Source organism: Mastigoproctus giganteus, chromosome 1 (assembly GCF_048544385.1).
Source record: "Mastigoproctus giganteus isolate SK-2022 chromosome 1, ASM4854438v1, whole genome shotgun sequence".
In the NCBI taxonomy this organism is placed as follows: Eukaryota; Metazoa; Arthropoda; class Arachnida; order Uropygi; family Thelyphonidae; genus Mastigoproctus; species Mastigoproctus giganteus.
The window spans coordinates 187,190,626-187,208,784 of record NC_143575.1 but is presented as its reverse complement, the minus strand read 5'-3'; the positions used below and the strand labels follow the sequence as shown (position 1 = coordinate 187,208,784).

Below are 18,159 nucleotides of genomic sequence, written 5' to 3'. Positions count from 1 at the left end.
GACACTCAGATTTCTAGACAAGATCACATATCTCTATTAGGGATTACTGACTTCTAATCTCCCTCTCTCTCTCTTGGCACAGCAAATCGCAACTACTGCTTTCTTTGCATATAAAGAATTGGGTTTTTGCCTTTCACTCTTGCTGTTACTTTTTCTTCCAAACAGCTGCTCACTCTGTACAAATTGCATATTTGCAATGCCATGGAATATTGTTACCACATCTGGGGTTGTACCAACAAACCTCTCTCAGGTTTTGGTTTGGTCTGGATTTTATTGGAGCATTAGCAACTAAGGCTATAATGTGCCAAGACCACCTCTCTCAGGCTTCTAGATTCCATTGAAAAGGGAAGTTAGGTTAAATAATGATCCCTCTCTAACAAAGTCTCTCTACTCTCTGTCTCATAGGCATTCGGTTTCTGCTGCATTCCTTTTCTACAGATATTTCCATGGGCATTGTTCTTCTGAATTGACTTCTATAATTCCTCTTATCTATAAAACCAGTCTGACCACGTGCTGTAGCCAGTCAGCATCCATTTACTGTCCGATTTCAAACCCACAGAACCAACTTTTCTTCTTCTCCTTCATTTATTCATTCAACTTCTGTTTTCTAGAACCTCTGTTCATATGTATTTTCTGAAAATTAAAATCGACAGAACTTCGTCTAAAGTCAATAAGTATCTTCTTTCATCTTCTCAACCTTCAACCCATGTACGTTACTAAGTTCTATAGGTTCTAATAACTGTCATGCTTGGGGTTTTCATAAAAAAATAAATATATATATGTTAGCTGATTGAGAATATATATATATATATATATATGTTAGCTGACTGAGAATATATATATATAATATAAGTTAGTTGATTCATGTCAGAAACAGAGGCCCTACTTCTTGCTGTTTTTCCTGCGATTTCGATGGTTGACCTTTGATGAAGATGTTGAAATCATAAGTTTTTTAGCATTAATTTTTTTTATTTCTCCTACATCTTTGTGTTTTCCATAGCTCCAATTCCTGTTTTGTAGCTCATTTCCTATGCTGGTCCTCTCAATCAATGAACTTATATATCCATTTTGGTTGTTGGGTTCCTTCGGCCAAAATATGCAGTGTCCCTAGTCCATAATCTATATTACTATTCCTCTTCAACCTCTTATAAATACAATACACAGTAGACTCTCAATTTTCCGGGATAGAGGGCAAAAAAAAAAAAAAAAAAATATTCCTGGATAATCGAAAAATTCCTGGTTAATTCAAAAATACAGAAGTCCCCAACATATGTAACAGATACGTTCCAGGACTTCTTACGTAAGTCGAGTGTTAACGTAACTTGGGAATGACTAATAACATATTGCTACTATATTATTATTGATAAATCTGAATTCAGCATACTTGTTAATGTTTGACCATTTTCATACATCCTTATTATTTTCTAATCCAAATCGATTGCTTTCCTTTTCTTGGTAGATTTACTAGTACCGCTGTCACTTATTCTCTTAGTCGGCACCACGATAACAGTCAAAATGAAATTTTTTGAAAAAAACTTCACAGGATTAAAGTGAAAGCTCAGTATTATCACCCCACACAAGCTCACATTTTACTAAAGCACATTTCTGGAGGTCACTACCATAAAAACAATTTGCACTTTCCGGTTTATTGGGCTTTTCAGTTAGCACAATCCATTATAAACAGGTAGTAAACTGATCTTATTGCATTTACAATAATACTAATAACTGGAATTCTGTGGGTTTTTACGTTATTATGGTGAAATGTGTTCCCTTCACTGAAATCTTTAAAAAAAAATTTTAAAAATAAAAAATTAATAAATTTTAAGAATCTTCTCTTCTTTCTTATTTTTTTTCCTTGTTACTCCGAAACTCACTTGTGCAATTTGTGTGCCGTGATCATTGTTATTGATTACTTATTTTTTTTTTTGTTTTAAATTTTACAATCCTTAAAAAAAAAAAAAAAAGTGAAAAAACAAAATTTGTCTTTTTGTAGTGCAATGGAACACAACAATCAATGCGATGCTAAAACAAACTAAACATTTGTTCCTTTTTTCGAGTAGCAGGTGTGAAGACAGTGGGGATTGCAAGACAATAGGTACACTAATCTCCTACTGACGACTTATAGCGCCGCTTCTTGTCGCTTATTTATGACTTGCAAAACATCTGCTTATACCTATTCTACTTATTACTTGAATTTTATGATTTCTGGTTGATTTTTTTTTTATTTTTTTTTATTTTAATTTGGAGTCTTGAACTGTCCCGGTTAATCTGCTTCCCGGTTAAACCGATCCCGGTAAATCGAGAATCTGCTGTGTATATATATATATATAGATATATACATACATACATATTTTTTCCTTTTGCAACCTTACACTTGTTTCGTCGTGCCTACTGGCAATCACATTTTTGGAAGCCTTTTTTTGTGAATGCTTTTAGGCAGTTTGTCATGCTTGACTGGATATTTCTTATAGCAATTGAAATAATTTTCTTTTTCCATGCAATCTATTATATTTTAATTTTAGGAATAGGTGCCATTTCAGGTAAATAAGGTGTAACATGATGTATGATGGGAGTGTTTATGTTGGCCAAAAACACAGACAGTGAGTGATGTATAATGATGCATGCAATAATGCATTGACATGTCACTGCATTGTTGTCGTGAAGAAGCCAACCCTTTTATCATTTTTTGAGTCATTACTGCATTTCTCAATGGCTTTAAAATTTCTTGTTAGTTATAGGCTGCATTAACAGCAACACCTTGCAGAATAAATTCTGATAACACCATCCCCTCACTATCCAAAAATCCAATCAGCAGGGCCTTTGCATGTGAATTTGACTGACATGCTTTTTTTTTGTCCACGTTATAATTTTAAACACCTGTTATAATTTTTGTTAAAAATGTAGGATTTGATATGGCTTTCTGAAACAACTCAGATGAGATGAAGATGCAATGCTATCTTCAATCTTAATGAAAGTATGTGGAATAAACTTCGCACTCACTCACTTCATGCCCACATTCTGTCCTGACATAGTTTGAACCAAACAAAATGAAAGTGAAGTCTCCTTAGCTATTTTTTATGGATTCAATCAACAATTCAACTGAATGATGGTGCAAACACTGATGTTTTGATTGTTTTGGGATGTTGAAGATAATTTATTTTTTCATTTGCAAGCAAAAAATTTCCCTTGTGAAAACTTTTTTCTCATCTCTAAATAATGAGCATTTCATTTAAGTGGTAATGAGTATTTCATGTGTTTCTGTGGCTGACTTTCCAAGTTTATGGCAAAATTTTAAATGTTTGCATATTTAGATTTTGTAATTTTCAGTACACTAAAAACAATTGAAAAAAAACCAAAAAAAAAAAAAAAAAACCAAGCTAAACCTGAAAAAGGCCTCTGAGGTTGGAAAAATTCATATTTTAGCATTAAATCAGTTCACACACACCACAAGAATAAGTATTTACTGTAACTAAAATATTTACATATTAAAATAAAATAAATATTTACAAAAACTGCTATTATATTAAATTATATACATGTAAAAAACATTAAAACTGTGATAAAATCCTTGAGATAAAATACACTAAAATAAACCGGATTAAAAGCGATAAAAATCTCTGGAGCTTTCGGAAGCATCGGCTTCCTTCCTCAGCAGTAACAAGACTTCCTGCAGCATGCAAATGCTATAAAAACCGCTGATTACAATAAGTCTGCTGTGGCCGAACATTTTTGGGAGAAGCAGCATCAAATTTCCCCAGAGGATGCGGTTATCGTGGATCGAGCGCATGGGTTCTGGAACCGTAAATGGCTCGAGAGCCTACGAATCTGTTCATCCGACCACAATATTATGAATAGGGACAAAGGTATGCGTATGCATCCTCTGTTTGAAACTATCATCCTAAGTACGGATGAATGGTTTTGCTTAACACATTCCCGAGCTATTTCCACTTCCAGTTCAGACCATACACCGACTGCACCATGTGTATAGGTACCGTGAGCCTGTTATATATGGACGTGCTGCAGGAAGTTTTGTTACTGCTGAGGAAGGAAGCCGATGCTTCCGAAAGCTCCAGGGATTTTTATCGCTTTTAATCCGGTTTATTTTAGTGTATTTTATCTCAAGGATTTTATCACAGTTTTAATGTTTTTTACATTTATATAATTTAATATAATAGCAGTTTTTGTAAATATTTATTTTATTACGTAAATATTTTAGTTACAGTAAATACTTATTCTTATGGTTGGTGTGTGAACTGATTTAATTCTAAAATACAAGCTAAACCATCACATGTACATGCTCAAGAGACGTTGTTGTAAGCCCTGCTTACAATCCTTTTTCTTCTACTACACGTACAAAAAAAGAATAATATCATTCACCAAACCTTGTACTATATTCAAAATAGCACAATTTCTAAACTGTACTGCAAGTCTTCAGATATCAGCTGTTTTTGAACCTTCTTCTGTCAAAACTTTGATTGCACATTTTATTATTTTTATATTTCAACTTTTTTTTTTCACCCCCTTCAAATCTGGATGGTTAATATAACAAGACATAAATTTTGAAATAATTTAAAATAAAGCTTTTAAAATATCCCATTCTTCTACAAAGAACCCAAATAAAGAAATAATTTCACTGCTCTATCTTCTTAACTTCAACTGACACTGTAGTTAGTTGACTTCAAGCAGAGGGAGTGAGATGTTTTTCTTTTTTTTTTTCCCATTCCCAGTGAGAAACTGCAAGTCAATTTTTTTTTTTTTTTAAAGAAGCCATGAGATTATATTAATTAATTTAGCAAAACTTGGCTAATCCAATGAACAAATTACTTCTATTAATACATCTGGCAAAGTCAAGTCAAGTTTGGTACAAAATCATTCACTCAATTTTTAATCATAAATTGTGGATTACATCAGCACAACTGCAAAATATTCAGCAGATATTTTCATAGTAAAGGCAAGTACAATTGTTATTTTATTAAATCAAGAAAATTATTATGATCTCGACAGCTCTTACAAATTTTAAAAAGTTACCAGAATACCACCTTTACCAGAATCGCAGATAGTCCAATCCTAAACAAAGGGGTGTTGCTAATGCAAAGCCAACTTGGTGTACATATAATAAAAAATGTTAAAAATATACCAATACTAAAATACAATGCTGAAGCTTTCAAAGGCAGCTGCCTATTTCATCAAAAGTGACTTATAATACAGATAAGTCCTATAAATACTACTGGAAGGAAGATTCATAGTGTAAAACTGGAAACTAAGGGCCAGAGCACAGACACCACATATGCCTGTGCTCTGGAAATGAAAAGAGGGTATGCCTGATGTCAACATCCCTCCTGAGCACATTTTTGTACATGATATCCCCTATCCCAATTAATACTACACTCTATAGTACTGGTCTACATGCCTTTGAGCCACTTCCATTTGTGGATGCTATCAGTGTTAATTAGTATCTGGAAAAATGTGATTTTCTTCCCAAAAAATGTTCAGCTGTTATGGACTCACTGGGGATGCAAATATCAATCAACATATATTAATATCATATCGGTGAAGGTATGAGAGATAAAATGATTAGGCCATAATAAAATGTAAAAGTTATTTAAAAGGTAAGTAAACTTAGTAATGGATAATTTGATCATTATCTAGTTTTTTTTTTTTGGATTAAATATAAAACTTAATGATCTTTGAAATGTTATTCCCTACTGTAATAATGCAAATAACCTGTGACAACTTCTTCTTTATCATCAGACTGGTCTTTATTACTTTCTGATGTTTCAGAATATTCAATTTCTTCAACAAAGTTGGATGGAAAAACTCCAATACTTGATTTTAAAATTCCTTTCCACCACCCTTCTTCTACTTCCTCTAATACTTCAATTATATCATTGACTTCCAACTTTAGTTCATCTTCATTTGCTGGAGCATAACTAAATAGGACACGTGCTTGCCTTTTTTTCCTTGAAACATCTAAAACAAGAACATATCAAATCAATCATACAGGTATTTTGCTATTATTCATTTTGAATACCGAACAGTTCTTTAAAATATTCAAAATACATTCAAAATGGAACTCACTCTTCTGAAGACAGAAATGATTTTGATATCATCCATACAGATCAATCCAGTTTATTAGAAAAAAACAAAACAAAAAAAAAAAAAAAACACAATAATTACCAATTTACAAATTGGAAATGAATGATAACAGATAGTGAGCAAATCAGTCACAGATTTTTTTCAATGCAAATAAAACTAGGTATATTAGATCATATATATAAGAAGCAAATAAAAAAAAAGGGTGCCTAGTTACCTATTAATGAAGAGGGAAAAAAAATCTTTAAAATGGCAGTCTAGGTAGGTAATGGCAAATATTACAAATAAATTGCAACTATTTCTCCCTATGATGCAGGGCTGTTTAACTTTCTTAGGTGACATAATTTTGCATATCATCAACTGAAAGCAGAAAAACTTAAATAAAATATAATTTAATATTTTTAATAATATGCATTATTAAAATTAAAAGGTTAAACATTTTATTTAACTTAAAAAAATTTTTAATTTAAATATGTTTAAATTACTAAGGTAAAATTAAGTTTTAATTTTAACTTAGAAATTCTATAATATATATTTTAGAATTACATAAGAGTGAATTTTAGCTTAATGTTAAAAGTTATTGGCCTTCGATATTTCTTGACATGAACCTTTTGCTATCTCATAAAGTTCAAGGGAACCTAAATTTTCACATTTTGTAATAATGAGGTTCCCCAAAAGTGTGAAAATGTTTTTTTTTTTTTTTTTTCCATTTTTAATTTTATTTTGGTACATAACTATATATCTAAGAATAATAATAAATAATAATAATATCAAAAATAAATGAAAAAATAAATTAATTTAAATTAATAAAATAAAATAATAAAAATAACAAAACCAAAAAGCCTTGTCTAACAATACAGTAATAGGAATCACATTTTTTAAAGATTTTTTATTTGTAAGATAAACTAAAAAAAAAAAAGGCAACTAATGAAAATTAAAATATTGTACAGAATATATTTTGATATACAGGGTGTCTCAAAACACAGCATTATTTCAGGAATGAGTTTCTCATATGTAGACAATAAAAATATTTTATATCAACACAGTTCCAAAAATGCTTGGTTCCCGAGTTATTAACTGGAATGTCTTATCTCCCGCAGGTGATAAGCACACTATATGCACATGGCGCTCCCGCACATTTCAGCCACCTAGCCCCCAATTACCTGAATCGAAGGTTTTCTGGTCGGTGGATAGGTAGAGGTGGACCAACTGCCTGGCCTCCACGCTCACTGATTTAAACCCACTAGATTTCTTCTTGTGGGACCGTTTATAGTCATTTGTGTATTCGACTCCGGTAGCTGATGTGGAAACTCTCCGCAATCGAATTGTGGCATCATCTTTGCGAGTCCATGAGATGTCGATGTTAGACCTATATTCAGGCAGAAGGTGGATATTTTGAACAATTACTATAAGGTGATGTGAACAGTTAAGTGTCGTAGACAGACCTTCAAAACTCGGTAACCAAGCATTTCCGGAACTATGTTGATATAAAATATTTTTATTGTCTACATATGAGAAACTCATTCCTGAAGTTATGCCATGTATTTTTGAGACACCCTGTATAAAGGTAAACTGCAGCTATTATCAACCCACTGCAGGATGGAAGCCTCCTAAACAATTCATGCCGAGGGAAATGGACCATAATCTGCCATGCTGGTCCAGTGCGGGTTGGCTGTCGTTGTTGTTGTTATTTGGTTTTTAGGAGCATTAGCAACTAAGGCCATATTGCTCAGGGATATGCGGTGGTCATTCCCTGACCTTTCTGCATCCCCTGTATTTGGTGGTGACGGGCTCAAACCCCGGTCTAATCAAGAAGCGTGTGCTACACACTGCTACGGAGGCGCCTGTACGGGTTGGCAGATTGACTGTATTTATCAGTCTGAGACTTGAACCCTGTCTGCTCAAAGAGCATGTGCTATTGCACTCGTGCTCCTGACCACTCGGCTACGGAGGCCGGTATATTTTGATATATACAATATTTCAGTATCACAGTAAAAAGAATTACAATCTTAACATAAAAGGGGACATACAAACAAATAACTTTTTAATAAATTAATTTAATTTAAAGAAAGAATCCAATGTTGTTTGCACAGTTTGTCCTATATGCTTTAACTACAGCACCGACATAAAATGCAATAGTTGTTCTTTATCAACATTACTGCAGGCCAACACATTCTCTATTATGCTCAATGCATTTTGGACGTATTTTTTTGATGGCAGTGCATGTGCTTCTTCGCTGTCACTGGTAACAAAAACATCACTGTTTTGCTTGGTGCTCAGCAGCTCTACTGGTGTTGGCATTGCTGTGGTAGCACAGCAATGCCAACACCATACCATCCACCATTACAAACTCTTCAAATTTGCCATCAAAATCCATATGTTCCTTCAAATATGCAAAATATGCTCTCTTGAGGTTATAAATAATGCTTTATCCAGTGGCTGCATAAAACTGGCGGTACTGGAAGGTAAAACAACAGCCGTATATTTGTCAACTTAAGTGTCTCAGCAGAATGTGCTGTACAACAATCTAAAACATTGGTTCCCAAACTACTGAGATCTACGGACCCTTTCAAAAATCAAAAAAAAGTTTCACAGACCCCTTCAAATATATATATATAAAAAAAAAAGTTTGTGGATCCCTATATATTATATATATAGTTGACCACAGTTTTGTGGACCTCCCCCCCCCCCGGAAGTGGTCTACGGACACCAGCTTGGGAAACACTGATCTAAATCATCAAAATGTTTCTTTTTTCTGAAGATGTTCTTCTGTCCACTTTTGATAAATAAGACACTGAAAAATTTTGACCATAAGTCAAGCACTTCTACTGGCCTCAATCACAGGGAAGTTCTTTAACTTCTTTAAAGCATCTTGGCTTGGAAAACATACCAATCACAAGTGGGCGTAGTTTTGTACTGCCATCTGAATTGCAGCATAACAGAACAGCGAGTCTTTGTTTATTTAATTTTCCACCATGACAAGACTCCTTGAACAGCAAATGTTTTGTTTGGCTGAAAATTATAAAATATAATTTCCTGCCAAACAAAAAAAATATATATATATCTTGTCAAGATAAAAAATATCCTTTGACTCATATTTTTGAAGAATGGACCATACAGAACACAACCAGTCTGAGTCTGTAGCCTTTTCTTTGTCAACTAATCCAGACTCACTGCAAACATTTTGAGAAACCAACTTACTCCTGCCTTTAAATCTTTGGAGCCAGCCACTACTGCATTTTAAGTCACTAATTCCAAGTTGCTGAGCTAGATAATTTGCCTTTTCTTGCAAAATCAGGCCTGATATTGGCAAATTAGATGCATGCATTTGTTGGTACCACTCAAAAAGTTTTGTTTCAAGCAACTCATGTTTTGCCATGAATTTGTTTCCTGTTTTTTTTTTTTTTTTTTTTTTATTGCTGCTTCAGTGTCATGCACTTCAAGTTTTTTTGGATTTACAGTATTGTAGATAAAGGGATGTTGTATTCCTTTGTAATGTCCGTTTTGCTTCGTTCCATCCTATCAGCCTCTTCTATAATTTTCAGTTTAATTTCCTGGCTTAATTCCACCTGTTAACATTTTGTTGCCATAACACTGCTAGATGAGATTTAATATAAACAAACACTTTAAATTAATTTAAAGACACAAGTTCCAAAAAAGACATCGGCTCATAAAATGGCACAAAAAATAGATTATACTGTAGCAAAAGACCCTTTGAACTAGTGTAATAATTGCAACTGACCTTAATCCCGTGGAGAGCGAGGGAGAATATTATGTAAACAACTTAGAAAAACTGATTTTATCCTTTTGTTAATTTAACAGCTCATCCTTCAACAATCATGTTTTTCAGAATGCACTTATGTTGTAGCTACCATAAACTGGTTTTTTTTACACAAAAATAAATTCTAACAAGTCAGTGCCATTCTTCGGGAAGCAGGGAACCAGGTGGCCAGAGGCAATAATCGGACAACTGTGCCAAGATACGTATTAAACATACAAAATAACAATATTTATTTCTCATAGGGTGAAAATGAACTTTGTAATATATAACTGAATTTTGTAATAAAAAAGTACTTTGTATAATTGTATTAATGAGATTTTACTGTATAATAAAAGTTATTATTTTTTAATATAGTTATGTAGAGGCAGTATATGACTTTCATCAACCAGTGAAATACCACCACTTTGCTTATTGGAGGCTTGAAGTGGTGAAACCCATGTTTAGTGACTAGAGCAAAGTTTCCGGCATCCCCCTCCCCCCATACTTCTCCTTCAACCCATGCACGGTACTAAGTACTATAGGTTTTGATACCTTTCGTGTTTGGGGTTTTCATAAAAAAAAAAAAAAAAAAAAAAAAAAAAAAATTAACATAATTCTATATTAATCAGTATTTTACGATTTCGAATGGACAATTAAAACTGTAAAATATTGTTTACTGTTCCATGCTTGTATACAAAGTGCACTATCCAGGCCAGCATTTTCATAGTTTTCCCCCTTAGAGGTTTGGTTTCAACTTTAAGCATAGAGCAAAAGCCTCAAGCTATAGCAGTCACTGTACATGTTAGGTATAGCCTCTTTCTATAAATACCTTAGTGAACTGGGTTTGCTATTTAGAGTATAAGCTGACCTCCATTTCCACCTTGAAATTTAGGCTTAGCCATATTCAATGCTCATTTTATAAGCCATCTTATGCATCATTTGTAGTGGTGTATTAAAATAAAATATGCATTAAGAACCACTGTCTACTCCTTAATTCAATTATTTCTGCACTTTTTTTTAAAAGTTTAAATAGCAATATTTTATTATACTGCACAATTGTAAAGTAAACATACACGGCATTTCCTTATGTAGCAAGTCGAAAACCCAATACATACAAGCATAATACTGCTCTTATTGATGTTGAGTGTACATGAGATGCTTTGGTTATGTAACTGAGTCAGTGCCAGTTGCCTGTTTAATAATAATAATAAATTCCGTTTATTAGCTATTGGTCAGGAGTCCCTACAGTACAGAGAGGCAACAGATAGAAACAGGTCAGTGGTTGCAGGTTTGTCCATAGGTATTCTGGACAAAGTGACAGGCCAACATGGCCATGTCGGGATCTACCATCTATACTGTACAGAAATATACTGACTACACTGAGCTTTCCCCAGGACAACTAACGAAACAGCTATAGAGGCTTACAGTAAAGTATAAAGAAACATACATTTAGAATATAATGCAACTAACAGAAAGATAAATATTATTGACACATATAGTAAAAATTAAGTTCATACAACTGGCATGACTTGGCTAAATTCTCAAGATGTACACATAGCTAATGCAAAAAAAATGCAGTTCATGAATACAGTCAGTTCTGTTATTATGCGCATTTTCGCAATGCAAATTTGCTCCAATGCAATGATATATTAGGGAACAATGCGAATATATCATGATTTTTGCATTGGCTCATGCGCAATTTCATCTGCGAGTAACACAAGGTGAATGCAAAACCTGGCACTAAACTGAACTTAGCAACCTCCACAGCAATATATACAAGTTTACAAAGCTTAAAAAATGTCAAATGTGTTACAGTTATTTCCCATTTAATGTAGTTGTATTGGTCGGAGACACTGTTGTCATTCGCTGTATTCACAAGGTAACAAGTGATATTGTAATCAGACTTGTGTTTTTAAGGGCTTACATTTTTCTGTTCGAACAGAAATTTCGTGAGGTGTGATAGTGTGAACAGAGAAGCACATTTCTGGAGGTCACTACCATAAAAGAATTAGCAGTTCCTGGTTTATTTGGCTTTTCTGTTAGTGCAGTGCAATTATAAACGGGTTGTAAACTCTATCTTACTGCATTTGCAATAATACCGATAGCTGGAATTCTGTGGGTTTTTACGTTATTATGGTGAAGTGGGTTTCCCCTTCATGAAATCTTCAATCATATAAAAAACAAATAAATTTTCAGCATCTTCTCTTCATTCCTATTTTTTAAGCTTCGTAAACTTGTCTCGCTTGTGCAATTTGTGCATCCTGCATTCATCGTTATTGACTGCTTATCTTTTTTACTGTTTTAAATTTTACAATCCCAAAAAAAAAGAAAATGCCAGTGAACAGAAATATCAATCAAGCAAATCAAGCAATCTTGTCAAGGTAAAGTGTTATATTTATTTATTTATTAGAAATTTAAGATGTTTAAAATATGTTAGCAATGTTATCAGGTTTCTAACTAGTGTTTTACTTACCAGACTGAAAATATATATATATATTTTTTTTGGGTGCTCTGCCCCATCCCTATTTTTCCTATAAGCCCTGTTGTTTTTAATTTGCGAAATACCACAATACGGAGATTTTTAGGAACACGTGTACTGCGTTACAGCAGAAATTATTGTACATAAAAAATGGAGTTACCAATTATGTGATCACACAGACATCTAAACTTTAAAGTCAGGGTGAAAGGAGAGGAAAGATGTAACATTATGGTTATTTTTAGTTTGGTCGAGATTCCTTAGTATAAGTTTAGCCACTTAGCATTAGCAGAGGCATATGATGCAAGAAAGCAAGCTTATGCAGCATCAGCCAAAAAAAAAAAAAAAAAAAAAAATCCCTTCCACTTCACCCCTCCGTTCGTTCGAAATACCTGTCCAGCTGAGCCTTAAATTTATTTAGGCTATCAACTTCCACAAGGGATGGAAGTCTGTTCCACCAACCAACTACCTGCTGGCTAAAGGCAAATTTCCTCACATCTATTCTACACCTGTCTTTCCTCAATCTGAATTTATGCCCTCTCAGGTGATTATTCTGAGCAAGAGGAAGAATCCCATTGGCATTGAGCATGCTCAAACCATTCAAGGATTTATACACTTCTATCAGATCACCTCGCTGGTGCCTAGTCTCCAGACACCGTAATTTGCAAAACTTAAGCCTTTCTTCGTAAGAGCAACCCTTTGTTCCATTCACTAATCTTGTTGCCCTTCTCTGTACTCGTTCCAGCAGCTCTACATCCTTCTTGAATGGATATGAGAGGAGAGTTTTGTTTTGAGCTATTAAGACAGGGTCTAAATTCAATCTGTTAATAAAGAAAAGTGTTGAATGGAATGTCCTTTTCCATTAAATGGAGGTCAGGTTAGTAGAGGGGCCAGTGTTGGTTTGGACCTTGCAGCTTTCCTAGGAAAACGGCAAGATCCAGTTTAGTACTGCATTGCAAATATAAGGCAGTGCACCCAGATGCCATGGGTGGCTAACAATGTTAAGTCAGTTTGATGTGTCATAAGCACTGGGAAAATAAAAACAAGAGTAGGGGTGTATTATAGACTTAATGATTGTGAGGAATAGAATGAATAATTACACAGTCAAACAGAGCAGGCCAGTAAATCAAAATGTCTTATAATGGAGATTTGAAATTTCCGGAAAATGAGTGCAACTTGTGAGTGGTCACTCACACAGGAGAAAAAGATTTGTCGGACTGTTTTCTACACCAGCATATTAAAAAAAGGAAATGAGTATACACTTAATCTCATTACAAGCAGTGACTCTAATTAAGGATTCTTATTAGAGTGAATTCTAATTGAGTCTAAATGATTAATGAATTATTTTTAAGAGTTCATTTATCTGTAGCACATTAAGAATCTGCAATAAATAAACCACTAGATGGTGATCACAGTCTACTGATGTGGGATTTACTTGTTTGTTTGTTTGTTATTTGGTTTTTAGGAGCATTAGCAACTAAGGCCATATTGCTCCGTGAATATGCGGTGGTCATTCCCTGACCTTTCCACGTCCTCAGTATTTGGTGGTGACGGGCTCGAACCCCGGTCTAATCAAGAAGCGTGTGCTACGCACTGCTGCTCCTCCCCACCTGGCTATGGAGGTGCCTGGGATTTACTTAAAGATGCAACTACTATCAAGAACAAAGGGAAGGGCCTTTGCTTTCATAAAGGTGACTATAATGGTGTCAGACAGTTTTTAAATTCTACTCAGTGGGACCAGCTGATGTGACCAACAGCAAATTCTAAATGGAAAGTATTCTGGGAAGTAACTATAAAAACTACTAGCCTTTTTATACCAACTAAGAGATACTGTTCAAAGCTTAGAACCTTAATGGATACCAGATGATCTGATGAGACTAGTAACCAAGAAGAAAAATACATGGGATGTATAGAAATTATCGGCGGATGCAGGTTTCTGCATCTGCATTATGCATAAACTAGTCTACAATCAAGTCACAAAGGGAATTAGAAAACCAAAGTGATTACAAGAAGTCTCTAGCAAAGAAAAGTAGCAAAGACTTCTTTACTTATGTAAGTATTAGAAGAAAAGGGATAAATCACATTGATCCACTTTATGAATAAACTGTTGATTCTTGCTGACAAACTAAATAGAAATTTTGAATCTACATTCATGCATGAGAAATTTTTTTTATGGATGGAGAATGCCAGAAGTATACCAAATTGCAGGTAGCCAAATGATTTTGTGATAACTGAGAAGAAAGCAGAAGAGAAATTGTTGAAGCTAAGCATAAATAAGGCACCTGGGGTGGATGGGATCTATCCAATTATATTAAGAAGGGCAGCAAAAGATGTAAGCAAACTTACGAGTCATAATTATGAGGGCATCCTTGATTCAGGGAAGGTCCCTATGTGGACTGGAGATGTATGAATGTATTCTCAATTCACAAAGTTAGATTAAAAAGCAAAGCAAGTAATTACAGACCTGTAATTACTTGCTTGACTTCAGTTCCAGGGAAAATAATGGAGTCACTGGTTAGAGAAGTAATGCAGGACATCTACATAGAAGTGCAGTTATATGGTAATCGTAGCATGGATTGTTAAGGGGCAATCTTGTCTAACCAATCTGAGTATTCTGATGCGGTAACAAAAGAAACGGATGCAAAAAAATAATAATTCTGACATCATATACTTTAAATTAAGATTTTGATATTGTTGAAAAAACTTCCATTTGGTATTGTGGAGTAAATAAATTTTGAATAAATTTAAGGAAGAACTAAATTATTAGAGTGGATGTACAAGTGATGTGGGAAGCTTTTTTTAAACATGTTTTGTCACTACTAATGCTCTGTAAATAATGCCTCATATATGGAAAGGCATTTCTACAAGTAACTGACAATCTCAAAAAAAGTAAATTTGAAAAACATAAATCCCAACAAATTCAATCAATTTTCATCTAATGAAGAGATAGAGATATTCTATCTTATCTTCTTCAGTTCTCAAAGTTGAGCAACAATATATATTTGTGTAAAATTATAGGTGTAATAAATTGGTATTAATTCATGTTTGTCTAACCCTAAGCACATGCCTTCAATTCAAGTTCAGGATTTTATACTTGATATAATTTGACCTAAATGGAAAGTGCTTTTGTAAATCTAAAGCATGAAATAGATGATAAACACTATATGCATTTTATTTAACTCTGCATTAGTAATTAGCTTCTAGACAATCATGCAAAATCATTTACATTTTGACCAACTGCTCATTTTCTTGAATTCTATAAAAAAACACTGTAAGAAAATGGAACTACACTGGTGTTATGGATTTTTGTCATTACTGCTTTTGGGGGGGCGGGAACATTATCACATCTGTCAGTGACAGGGCATTACATTATGCTCTTTAGAAATGCCTACCTTTATCCATAATCAACCTAATGTTACTATCATTAATATTGTTTATAATAAAAAATAACATCACAAAGGTGAATTTGTTATTCATTAAAAAACTCTGTGGCCAGTTTTGGAACTGTGAGAGAGAGAGAGAGAGAGAGAGAGAGAGAGAGAGAGAGAGAGAGAGAGAGAGAATCTTTATTGCAACTAAATTAATACAAAATAAAAGATGTAAATGAAGTTGCAATTGTCCCATCATGGCCAAAGGCTAGGGGTTCACATCAGAGTAGATAATTAGTTATATGCATAAAGACGTAAAAATTACAAACTAAGAAGTGTAACATGCTATTATGATTCCTCACATTATGCAGTATTAACTATATTTACAAGCTACATCATGTACAGTTATATTTACAATAAAATTATCTAATATACACGAATGGCACTTCTCTGTCAAATGAACTTTGTCATGGCACAGGAGAGCATGGCAGATGCAGATGGTGTGGAGGGTGCTGCTACAACTTCTTTCCTGTAGATTTTACTGCTGCAAAACTTATGCAAGTCGGTGTCAAGGTGCTGTACTTCCGGTAGCATTTGGTTTTGGAGGAAGTGGTCTGAAATATGAAGCCACTGATGCTTCGAGCAGAGCAACGGGGTTGACAGAAGTTCTGGCTTGGGTAATTGCCAGTAACAAGAATCCCAAATGCACAGCACTGAGATTTGACCCGTGATCATTTTAACTGTAGCTATCAGTCATATTTCAATGATATCATGCAGTCGCTGCATCCCTAGTGAAGTAGCAAAGGCTGTAGTTCTGTCTTGTGGTGGGAGACAAGCTTTCCGGTTAGCCCATTTAAGGAGCCAGAATTCTGCAGTGAAGTTTGGCTTCTTCATTGTAGTAGTGCCTGATGCACATATTTCAGCAGCATAGAGGAGTGGAGAATAAATTATTGTTCTGATGAATTTCTTAATTATATGAGGAACCTTAACATAAATTAATTGTTGTTTAGCTGCCCATCAAAGAGAGGCTGCTCTGGATGCGAGTTTCTCTACATGGGCATAGAAGCGAAGTTTTGGGTCAAATACTATTCCCAAATCTGTATGGGTAGTCGTGGCAGATATTAAAATTTTGAGTGTTGGGGCTATTATTGTAGGGGTTGGTTTAAGAGAAAACACCCTTAGTTTTGTTTTTTGTGTGTTGATTGAGGGTCCATACTGTTTGAGGTAAAAGGTGACATTGATGAGACTATTATTGATACATGCTGTCGACTCAAGATTGTTGTTGGAAGCAATAGGCATTAGAATTTTTATATCATCTGCATACGTGGATGATTTTCTCATCTTTACAGGAAAAAAGATGCAATGATGGCTGTAAATAATAAACCAGATAGGTTGGTTGGTTTGGATTTTATTGGCACATTAGCAAACTAAGGCTATAATGCGCCAACCAGATAGGACTCCTCCTTGTGGAACATCAGCTGAGATCGCCTTCGTGTGCAAATGACCATGGGTATCAATCTGTAATACCCTATCATGGAGGAGTGATGCTATGAACCAGAGGATATTACCTTGGATTAGATAGTGGGCTTCCAGTAAGCAGAGGAGTGTCGACACATTGATGGTGTCAAAGGCAGCTTCAATACCCAGGTACGTGATTGAGAGTTCCTCGTGCCGCTCAAAAGAGGACAATATAGTATGTATGGTTGCAAGGAGGTTTGTCACTGTGGAACAGTCTCGGATGGTGTAGTGGATCTGTGGTGGCTTATCCCCAAAAATCTGATTCATTAAAGTGGGCAGCATAATTTTTAGGAATGTTGAAGGGTTAGATATCGCCCGAAAGTGCTTAAGTAGAGTGGGATTTCGAACTTTTGGATGTGGCCTGACAAAGTAGCTTTTCCAGGATTTTGTCAGTTTTTAAATATTGTTAAGGATTTTGTTTTTAAGTAAAAGTTCAAGTCTGTTAATGGTAAATGTCTAGTTAATGTTTTGTAGTATTTTTAACTTGCTTATTATTATTACTGTGTATGTCTACATGCTTTATAACCAAGGCAATTTAATGTAACTTTAAGACACAGCATCCCCAAACATCATCATGAGCCACCACTGATAGTTACATGCATTAAAAGAAAATTGTCTACAATTAATTATGCACTGTACTGTGCTTACACTACAACTTTATTTATATATTTATTTTTTTAAAGATATTCTTGCTTTAAAATATCATATTTTACTTGGTCTATACACAAGGGTCATCCAGAGAGTTCACAGCCTAGCATAGAAAGAAATTAATACAGTGGACCCACGCTTTACGATATTAATCCATTCCAGAGACACCATTGTAATGCAAAAATATCTTAATGTGAACTCAATAACACATTGTTTTTTGGCAATTTGTTCCAAGCCCATGGAAGTTGAAATTTTTGCTATATAACTAAGCTATTTATCTCTTTTCTTTTACTCAA

General features: G+C 34.3%; 1 protein-coding gene across 1 annotated transcript in view; it reads right to left on the bottom strand.

The window, feature by feature from the left end:
• Nucleotides 1-18,159, bottom strand: part of LOC150091374 (SH3 domain-containing kinase-binding protein 1-like) — a 393,836-nt gene that overhangs the window by 311,279 nt on the left and 64,398 nt on the right. The window contains exon 4 of the mRNA XM_090383547.1: nucleotides 5,725-5,970. Coding sequence (XP_090239673.1) covers nucleotides 5,725-5,970 — 246 coding nt within the window. The remainder of the gene's footprint in view (nucleotides 1-5,724; nucleotides 5,971-18,159) is intronic.